Here is a 10,837-nt window from a genome sequence, read left to right on the forward strand (position 1 = left end):
TTTCACACTTCTGTACCTTTTGCCCGATGGGAGAGGGGAAAAGAGGGAGTGGTCAGGGTGCGACTCGTCCTTGATGATGCTGCTGGCCTTGCCGAGGCCGCGTGAGGTGTAGATGAAGTCAATGGAAGGGAGGTTGGTTTGTGCAATGAGTGTAGAAACAAGGAAGTACAGATGCTGGGTTACACAAGAGGACACAAAAGTGCTGGAGGAACTCAGCGGATTAGGCAGCATCTCTGGAGAACATGGATGGGTTGTCCATGTTCTCCAGAGATGCTGCCTGACCCATTGAATTACTCCAGCACATCGTGTCCTCCTTCGGGATTAGGTTCATTATTGGTGCCTGTAGTGGAGTACAGTGAAAAGCTTTGTTTTGCATGCTATCCAAGCAGATCAGAGAACCATACGTAGATAAAATCAGTTCCAACTCGAGTACAAGAGGTAGAACAAAGGGGAAGATGCCAATTGCAGAATATAGTTTTCAGCATTGTAGCGCATCAATTCCTCAGGCCACGTCCAATGTTCTCAATTGGTTAGAGGTGAATCGAAGAATATCCCAGCTTATGGAAGAAATCGAACACTACCCGAGCTTATGGATGGAGGGATATCTAAATGGAAATGTATTTTTCAAAATACATAATAAAAAGTTTGTGCACAAAGCCAAATCAAATTCCAAACTGGTCAAATCTTAAATCTTATAATCACAAATTCTCAAATCTTATAGAGGTGTACAAACACATGAGATGAATATTTTGGATAAATGCACAGAGTCTCTTGCCCAGAGTAGGGGAATCGTGAACCAGAGGACATAGGTTTAAGGCGAGGGGGGAGAGATTTAATAGGAACCTGAGCGGGTAACATTTTCACACAAAGGGTGGTGAGTGTATGAAACAAGCTTTTGGACAAGATGGTTGAAGCAGGTACTATCGCAACATTTAAGAAACATTTAGACAGGTTCTTAGATAGGACAGATTCAGAGGGATATGAGCCAAATGCAGTCAGGTGGGACTGGTGTGGATGGGTCATGTTGGCTGGTGTGGGCAAGTTGGGCCGAAGGGCATGTTTCCACACTGTACGTGACTCCATGACTCAGTATCTGCAGTGGTCGACATTTAAATGGTTCCATCTAGAGCAAAATGACAAAGTGCCGGACTAACTCGGGAACCTTTTTCAGACTGATTGCAGTCGGGGCGAGAAAGCTGGAAGCGAGAGGTAGGGGCAGGACAAAGCTTGGTGAGTGATAGGTGCATACCGGAGAGGGTTTCACCGATTGGCAGATGAGTGCAATCCCATTTATGGCTGAAAATAAGAATGAGGCAAGAGTTTTGGACATGACAATATATGTACCCCATTTTCAGTTAGCGGAATTCAGATCGTGATTAATTCGGCAAGTGTATGATTGTCCTGGAAGATGAATTTTCAGATTGTAAATACCAATGTTCTTAGTTGATGGAACATGGGTCATACTGGCTCAAAGTTGCTGTAATGATGGAAGTCGATGCATTGGGACAATAGACAATAGGTGCAGGAGTAGGCCATTCGGCCCTTCGAGCCAGAACCGCCATTCAATGTGATCATGGCTGATCATTCACAATCTGTACCCCGTTCCTGCCCTCTCCCCGTACCCCCTGACTCCGCTATCATTAAGAGCTCCATCCAACTCTCTCTTGGTAAATCCTGATGTCCACAAATGGTGCACTGTCTGGCAAATGCAAAGTACTCAGCTGTCTGTAAATTTTGAAAAGGATAAGAACATGTTCATTATCCAATACACTAATATATATTGCAAATACCACAAATTATGGATGTTCTTTTGACGCACTCCATGTGATGGTGGATCTCAGTCTGTTATTCTGTTTTGGCCCTCACATCAGTTCCAGCTATTAAAAGATGAAGTCAGTTAATTGTGTAGGAAGGAACTGAAGATGCTGGTTTATATCGAAGATGGACACAAGATGCTGGAGGTCAGGCAGCATCTCTGGAGAAAGGGAATAGGTGACGTTTCGGGTCGAGACCCGTCCTCAGCCAAAACATCACCTATTCCTTTTCTCCCGAGATGCTGCCCGACCCGCTGAGTTACTCCAGCATTTTGTGTCTAATCCAGTTAATAGTTTTTTTTCATTGAAGTTTTGTACAAAAAACGAAGAAGTAAGTTCTATGTTGGTGGATATAAATGGAACTACAATCAATGCACACTTAAATACATTTTTTGAAGGGTTGATATTTTTTCTATTGCTTACCCACAGAAATAGTAGGTAGGTTTGCCTGTGTGGCAGCCTTTCCCGTCAGTGCTAAAGTGTGAGATGTGAAAACGGCAAACAGAAATAAAAATCTAGCTGGATATCACTGTTTGCTGTAGGAAGGAACAGCAGATGCTGGTTTAAACCGAAGGTAGGCACAAGAAGCTGGAGTAATTCAGCGAGTCACGTTCACAGGTTATAGGAGTAGGCCCATCGAGTCCACTCGGCCATTGTATCAGGGCTGATCTCTGCCACGTAATCCTATCTTCCTGCCTTCTCCCCATTACCCTTGACACCCTTTCTAATCGAACCAACACCTCTGGAGAAAAGGAATAGGTGACGTTTCGGGTCAGGACCCTTCTTCAGCCAAAATGCCACCTACTTCTTTTCTCCAGAGATACTGTCCAACCCGCTGAGTTACTCCATCTTTGGGATCTATCATTGTTTGCTGTTGTTAACATTGCTGTCCTGCACAGAGTGATGCTTTGTGAACTGTAACTTGCATTTGAAGTGCGGATGATGTGTCTTTAAGGTTGTGTTTAGGGACCAGTTGATGTTTATGGACCAAGTCTTTTACCACCATGACTGATTGATCCCTACCTGCCTGTTTTTTTTAAAAAAACACGTCAATATAAGACTGAAAATCTGTAGGGCATTCTACTGAAATGAATACCTTGGTGTTATTAATTCCAGTTACAAATATTTCAATTGCAGATTACACTGTAGAGATAGAGTGCAGAAACAGGCCCTTTGGACCACCACAACTGTCGAGCGATCAGCATTATCCTACGCTCCAGGGACAATATACTATTTTACCATGCTACTGTGCAAACTATGCTCTCTGTTTAGTTTAGATTAGAGATACAGCGCGGAAACTGGCCCTTTAACTCACCGAGTCCGCGCCAACCAGCGATCCCCGCACACTAACACTCTCCTACACACACTGGGGACAATTTACAATTTTACTGAAGCCAGTTAGCCTACAAGCCAGTACGTCTTTGCAGTGTGGGAGAAAAGTGGAGCACTCGGGGAAAACTCACGTGGTCACAGGGAGAACGTACAAACTCTGAACAGACAGCACCTGTAGTCAGGATTGAAACTGGGTCTCTGGCGCTGTAAAGCAGCAACTCTACCGCTGCACCACCTAAGTATAACTTCCTCTCTGCCTATTTTAACTCTCACACCATTTAATATCTTGCAATGAAGCAAAACCATGCAACCGTTTGCAACGAATGTTGTTCGTCGCGACACAAAGTCACACTTGTCCAAACTGTGGTTCAGAATGGTGGGTGGGTGGGTGGGGACAAACCCATTTCTATCTTCATTGCACTTTAGTTGAGTACAGACAGCACCCAAAGTCAGGATCGAACCTGGGTTTCCGGCGCTGTGAGGCAGCAAATCTACCGCTGAACCACCTTGCCACCCCGATCTGAAATTGTAAGATGGGCAATGCCATTGTAATGAGATCACCTGTCAATTTATTGCTAATTAGCTGAAACATTTACTGACAGCGTTTTTCAAGCAAAGCACGCAACCATAATCTGATGCGGGGGAGGGGGGAAATGCATTAAAACATGCAATCTCGAACCGTTGTTCAAATATCGTTTAGATTCTCTTGGTTAAAGAAGATCTGGAGTTTGCTTTATGACCTGACATCGTACAACACTGAAAGCATGTTTCAGATTAAATCTAATCGCAGCCAAGTTAACCTCTTGTGTCTTCCGCAGGGATATCTTCACGGAGTGGGTTGCCTCTCGTAATCAGGCCAGTACTGCTTCAGTGAAGTGAAGGCTTGCCATCGACATTTTTTTTGTTTTTGTTTTTCCGGAGCCAAAACTTTGCGTTGATCGGCTGGGCAGCCAAGAAGATGATGTGAAAGGCAGCCTGACATGCTTTGTTTCCTTGTAGCTAAGTGGGCACCGACTTCAGAGGGGCTTTCCAGTGACGGGCTGTACAGCATTTCTGTGGGCCCACCTGCCTGTGCCTCGAGAGCTGCCCATTTTACATTGTTTAATGTAGCTTTGGATGATTATTTTGTTTGACATGAACTTAAAGGGCATGGCTTTTAGTCAAAGACTTGCCTCTGCATGATTGCTGCCGAAGACTGTGAAAAGACTCCGAGGGGGAAGAAAAGTTCCTTTGTGATAGTCATGTCATTGTGGCCAGTGAAAGCTGAAAGTCCTGAGTGCAGCCTAATACTTAAGTTGAATGCTAACTACTTTTTTTTTTTAACAATAGTGCTATCACTTTCTAATGGCTTAAAGGGGAAATTAGATTTTTTTTTCATTCTCTCCAATCAGACATTCGTTCCATTTTATCTATTGTACACAATGATCAAGTTTAAGGACATTGGTTTCTCACAGATGTGATTATTTTCTAAGTTCTTAAGAAACCAGGTTCACCGTGGAAGCAAGCAATCATGTACCCATGTAGAATCTCCTTTTTTTTTCATTATTAGCTTCTTTTTCTGCGACCAAAAAAGCATTATTTTAATATGTATTGTACCGTAGGAGTTGCCTTTTTTTTTGTACAGCAATTTCTTAGCATAGTCTGCTCGATTGAAGTCTGACTCCTCGAAAGGGGGGCTCTTGTGCATAAAGCCAAATGCTTTAAAAAAAAGCTCCTTTTTAATGCAGATGTCAAGTTAGGAATGACTAGTGAAAAAGCCCATCAACCAAAATCGATGATGTTTAATATTTTTACTTCTGTTTGTATTTAAATTTTTTGTATTAAAATGTGTTGTTATTTAAGGTTTAATTATTGAGAAACGATAACTGATGGATTAATCATCGGCCTTGCAGTGAAACATGTGCGTTTCTTCACTCAGAAACAAGAAGTTTTCTTTCTCTATTGTAACTGGTCTTTTAATTTCCTTATTTTGGCTGTAATAAAAAGAGATATGAAATTACTTTGGAGACTGTGTGGTGAAGCATGTGAAAGATAAAATGCCCCTTTGTGGAGGGCATTACTGTGACATTATTTTCCACATAATAGCAAGTTAGGGTGTTACAATGACGAATGTGACATGACTCATGTAGGACAATGGAACCCACCAGAACACATAAGTGTGGTAGAAGGCAGATGGCTTCAAGGTCAGGAAGTCACAGGAACTTTGTAGGCCCAACCAAACTCTCTGAACCTGAACTCATAGTTTTCTTAAAATCTGCAAAATATAATGAGGAGAGAGGAAGGATTTCTCAGAGTTATTCCCACTTTAGTTCAGTAGGGAACTGCCAACGCTGGTTTACACTGAAGATAGATCGAAATGCTGGAGTAACTAAGCGGGTCAGGCAGCCTCTCCGGGAAAATAGGAACAGGTGGCGTTTTGGGTCGAGACCCTTCTTCAGAGATCCTTCAGCGGTTTTGTTGCGTGCTAACCGGTCAGCAGAAAGACAATGCATGATTACAATCGAGCCATCCACTGTGTACAGATACATGATAAAGGGAATAATGTTAAGCGCAAGGTAAAGTCCGATTAAAGATAGTCGGAGGGTCTCCAATGAGGTAGATAGTAGCTCAGGACCGCTCTCGAGTTGCTCATTTGATGGTTTGGTTGGCTGATAACAGCTGGGATGGAACTGTCCCTGAATCTGGAGGTGTGTGTTTTAACACTTCTCTACATCCTGCCTGATGGGAGAGGGGAGGAGAGGGAGTGACCGGGGTGAGACACGTCCTTGATTATGCTGCTGGCCTCGCTGAGGCAGCGTGAAGTGTAGATGGAGCCAGTGGAAGGGAGGTTGGTTGGCGTGACGATCTGGGCCGCGTCCACAATTCTCTGCAATTTTTTGCGGTCTTGGATGGAGCTGTTCCCAAACCATGCATCCCGGTAAAATGCTTTCTACGGTGCATTTGTAGAAGTTGGTGAGAGTTGTTGGGGTTCCTGCCGAACTTCCATTGCACATTGTGAAGAAGCTTTCTGACAAATCATTACATGTTTGGCATGGGCAAGTTGGGCTGAGTGGCTCTCTGACTTGGTAAAACCATGAAGGGCAATATAGAACATTCGATCATATCCGTGACAAAATGAATACCTGTGGGGGAACTTTTCACACAAAAGGTGATGGGTGTATGGACCGAGCTGCCGGAGGAGGTATTTCAGGCAAATACAATCACAACGTTTAAGAAACATGTAGATAGTTACATGGAAAGGGCAGGTTTAGAGGGATATGGGCCAAAACCAAACAGATGAAGCTAGTGTAGATGGGACATGTTGGTTGGCAAGTTGGGTTGAAGGGCATGTTTCCACACTGTATGAATTGAATTAAATTGAATTGAACACTTTATTTTCGCATGTGGCAAATCATAGAGAGATTCTTTGCCTGCACACCCAATGTATACAAATAGTCGCCCATAAAGGGCACTTACAAAGTTACAAATTCACCCCGCACCAGGTCCCCCTTTGTTCTCCCCCCCCACCACGGCGGTCCCCTCATGCCAGGTCCCCCTTTGTTCCCCCTCGCCCCTCACGGCGCGTCCTTCATTGTCCATTGCTCTCCCCCCCCCCCTCACGGCGGTCCCCCCCACGCCAGGTCCTCCTTTGTTCCTTCCCTCGACAGCGGCGTCCTCACTTCCACGTGTCCGTGCTCGTCTATCGGTCGGCGCGGCCATCGATCGGCGCACCGACCTCTCCGCTAACGCGGCCGGGTCCTCTCCGGACGCCTCCCTGGCTCCGCCCCGGGCCCCAGCCGCGGGCTCCACAGATCCAGGCACCGATGGCCACGGGCTTCATTGACCAGCGAGGGTCCACCTCGGCCCTACGAGGCTTCAAACCCGCGAGGCTCCTACCCGCGAGGCTCTGTTCTCGGCGTCTCAGCGGCACCTCCAAGACTCTATGACTCTGGTGGTTAAAAGTAAAGTTGCTTTGTGCCTTGCTCTAAACGCGCAGATAGCCGATGACCACTTTGGAATAAAACTGCCGGAGGACTGGGAAGAACAATTCCTTGTTTGCTTCTTCCCGGAGTCAATGGAAGAGCGGTCTGGCAGCAGTGTTGAAGATGGTGATGACATTGTGGAGAACGGTGGCGCAGCGGTACTGCCTTACAGCACTTGCAGCGCCGGAGTCCTGGGTTCGATCCCAACCACAGGCGCTGTCTGTGCGGAGTTTGTATGTTCTCCCCGTGACCTGCATGGGTTTTCTCCGAGATCTTTGGTTTCCTCCCACGTACAGGTTTGTAGGTTAATTGATTTGATATAAGTGTAAAATGTCCCTAGTCTGTGTAGGATAGTGTCAGTGTGCGGGGATCGCTGGTCGGTGCGGACTCGGTGGGCCAAAGGGCCTGTCTCAGCTCTGTATCTCTAAACTAAACTAAACAGATAGAACTGGTCTCTGCCACCAATTGCAAACAGTGCTGAATCTCCCAATACCCTTCAGGTTTTTTAATTTGGTGATGCTGAGATTTAGTTTAGTTTGGAGATACTGCGTGCAAACATGCATTCAGCTCACCGAGACCACTTTGACTAATGTTCACCCTAGTTCTATGCTATCACACTAGTTCTACGCTATCTCACATTCACATCCACTCCCTACACACTAGGGGGCAATTTACAGAGGCCAATTGATCTGCAAACTCACATGTCTTCAAGGTGTAGGAGGAAACCCATGGTGTCTCACCGAGAACACGCAAACTCCACACAGACAGCACCTGAGGTTAGAATTGAACCCGGGTCTCTGGCGCTGTGAGGCAGAGGTTCTACCAGCTGCACCACTGTGCCACCCTCCCATATCCCCATCTAAAACCTCCTCTCATTCCTCTCTCTCTTTAAGGCTCTAAACCTCTGTGATGTTTCAACCAATTCGCCAATTTACATCGATACTGGGAATGCTAATCTGGCATTTTATTGATCTGTGCTAATCACTAATCACATTGAAGGCTCCTGAGACTGGTAACAAATTGTAAATTCCTCACATAAATTAACTAAATCCTTAATGTGCTTCGAGGTACAATGAGTCTTCTTCCGTTTTCTAATATTTAACTGGCAAACATTCAATTCCTATCTGAATAATATAGAAAGACAAGATCAGAGAGAAAATACTCCAATCAACAAAGTTTTGCAAAGTATTTCTGCATCAAATGAATTTGGATTAAATAAAGTGCAAAAAGATAGGAGGTAAGAGAAAAATGAAATGCACATAAAAGATATTCTCTGCAGAGATATATCGTTATATTTCTCAATCATTTTCCTTTGGTTTAAGGTTAAAAGTATCTTAAAGCACATAAAGGTAATATTATGCTGTAATCCATAACAATATTAATCTTCTTATGGATGTCAAGTTTGTTTCTCCAGTTTAAAGTGATGGCTTAAGAGATGTGCTCTCCTGCAAAGTTTAAACAGATGTGGTTACGGTTAAAAGTATTATTTTGTGAGGTGACGTGCAATCAAGATTTAGATTTCTCACGCTTTGGGCTCCCACATAACTTAAGGGCTTAAATTGCCAAGCGGTTTCGGTTGTTCAATACGGGATTAGTGGCAGTTCTGCCGTCTTATTCTACAGGAGGCAAGAGTCAGGCCAGAAAATTGGTGCCCATCACAGGACAAAATGTTTACAATATGTTGAGGTCCGATCTTTACAAGAAGCCTTGAAATGCTTGACATCTCATCTTATCTTGCGAGGATAGTGGGTCGGTTGGTGACGTTCTCAAGGAAAACCCCACCGACGGTCCATATCATTTCCATGAAGGTTGTAGGCGTTTGACGGAAGCCATTTTATCTGCTATTTCCTATTTCCGTCTTCCAATGCTCAGATCGTACCACTGCATCTCTAACGTTGAGAGCATAAGTGCTTCTCATAAGTTTAGATGTGATAGGAGCGATATTGGGCCATTCGGCCCATCCAGTCTACTCCACCATTCAATCATGGCTGATCTATCATTAACTCCATCTCCCCATAAACCCTCTGATCTTATAGAGATTCATATCCCTCCATTAACTGTGTAGCTATCCACCATTAAGTCTAACGCTACCAGACTTATCAGTGTTCAGTCTCTTTAACACCACAATTATATCTGCCTCCACCACCACAGCTGGCAGCACGTTCCAGGCTGATACACACGTTGCCGTGAGGCGGCCAAGCTTTTTAATACTTAAAATCACACCGTCGAGATCCATTCCCGCAAACTCAAAACTCAAACCCGCCATCCAGTCCTTGGAATGTGAGTCCTCTTTCATGACGGAGAGTTGGAGAGTGAGATAAGATAGAACTAATGTGAACAGGTGACCGATGGTCAGCGTGGACCTGGTGGGCCGAAGGGCCTGTTTCCATGCTGTTGCTAAAACTAAACGAAAACTGTTTGGGAGTGCTGTGAAATAAGGAAGTTTAATGTAGCTCCACTTCATCAAATATTGTTAGCCTGCTCCACTGTAGAAAACACACCCGGACTAAAGGCCAATGTTACTGGTGAATCATTGTTCCAAGGTTAAAAATAGCATGGAGTGAGTCAGAGTCCCACAAAAGGGTCCAGTTACTGCTGTTTCACCCAGTAGGAGCACATGGAATAATCCCTATCCACATCAAGTTCCCACTGTTATTGAATTTTACCTTCAATGATTTGCATCTGACACTCCATCTGATTTCCAGCATGTGTTTGTTGAGATTTAGAAAATTCAGGACATTGGTTATTTTATGAACCAATATTATATGTTAGACAATAGACAATAGGTGCAGGAGGAGGCCATTCGGCCCTTCGAGCCAGCACCACCATTCAATGTGATCATGGCTGATCATTCTCAATCAGTACCCCGTTCCTGCCTTCTCCCCATACCCCCCTGACTCCGCTATCCTTAAGAGCTCTATCTAGCTCTCTCTTGAATGCATTCAGAGAATTGGCCTCCACTGCCTTCTGATGCAGAGAATTCCACAGATTCACAACCCTCTGACTGAAAAAGTTTTTCTTCATCTCCGTTCTAAATGGCCTATCCCTTATTCTTAAACTGTGGCCCCTATGTTAATGCATAATTAAGTTCAGCTCAGTTTTGTTTATTGTCACATGTACCGAGGTACAGTGAAAAGCTTTCGTTGCGTGCCATCCAGTCTGCGGAAAGACAACACATGATTACAATCGAGCCATTTACAGAGTACAGATACATGATAAGGGGAAGAACGTTTAGTGCAAGGTAAAGCCAGCAAAGTCCAATCAAAGAAGGTCCAAGGGTCACCAATGAGGTAGATAGTAGTTCAGCACTGCTCTCTGGTTGTGGTAGGATGGTTCAGTTGCCTGACAACAGCTGGGAAGAAACTGTCCCTGAATCTGGAGGTGTGCGTTTTCACACTTCTGTACCTTTTGCCCGATGGGAGAGGGGAGATGGTGAAATATGGTGAGAATGAAAACTAGCAGCCCCTCTTGACTGCTCCAACTCCAGGAGTGTCAAGGAAGAGGCAGATGGGACCAATAACCCCTCCCCCAATGTCAGCAAAATGAAGGAGCTAGTTCTCGACTTCAGGAAGCATAGTGGAGTACATGCCCCAATCAACATAGAAACATAGAAAATAGCTGCTGGAGTGGGCAATTCAGCCCTTCGAGCCAGCACCGCCATTCAATATGATCATGGCTGATCATCCAAAATCAGTATCCCGTTCCTGCTTTCTCCCCATATCCCTTGAT

At 44.7% G+C, this 10,837-nt stretch overlaps 1 protein-coding gene across 3 annotated transcripts in view; it reads left to right on the forward strand.

Annotated features, from left to right (window-relative positions):
* The window catches only part of tox3 (TOX high mobility group box family member 3), a 112,930-nt gene extending 107,815 nt beyond the window's left edge, over positions 1–5,115 (forward strand). For all 3 annotated transcript variants that reach the window (XM_078401634.1, XM_078401637.1, XM_078401636.1), the window contains one exon: positions 3,965–5,115. In XM_078401634.1, the coding sequence (XP_078257760.1) occupies positions 3,965–4,025 (61 nt within the window). In that variant the 3' untranslated portion in view covers positions 4,026–5,115. The remainder of the gene's footprint in view (positions 1–3,964) is intronic.
* The last annotated feature ends 5,722 nt before the right edge of the window (positions 5,116–10,837 follow it).

Source organism: Rhinoraja longicauda, chromosome 6, assembly GCF_053455715.1.
Source record: "Rhinoraja longicauda isolate Sanriku21f chromosome 6, sRhiLon1.1, whole genome shotgun sequence".
NCBI lineage: Eukaryota > Metazoa > Chordata > Chondrichthyes > Rajiformes > Arhynchobatidae > Rhinoraja > Rhinoraja longicauda.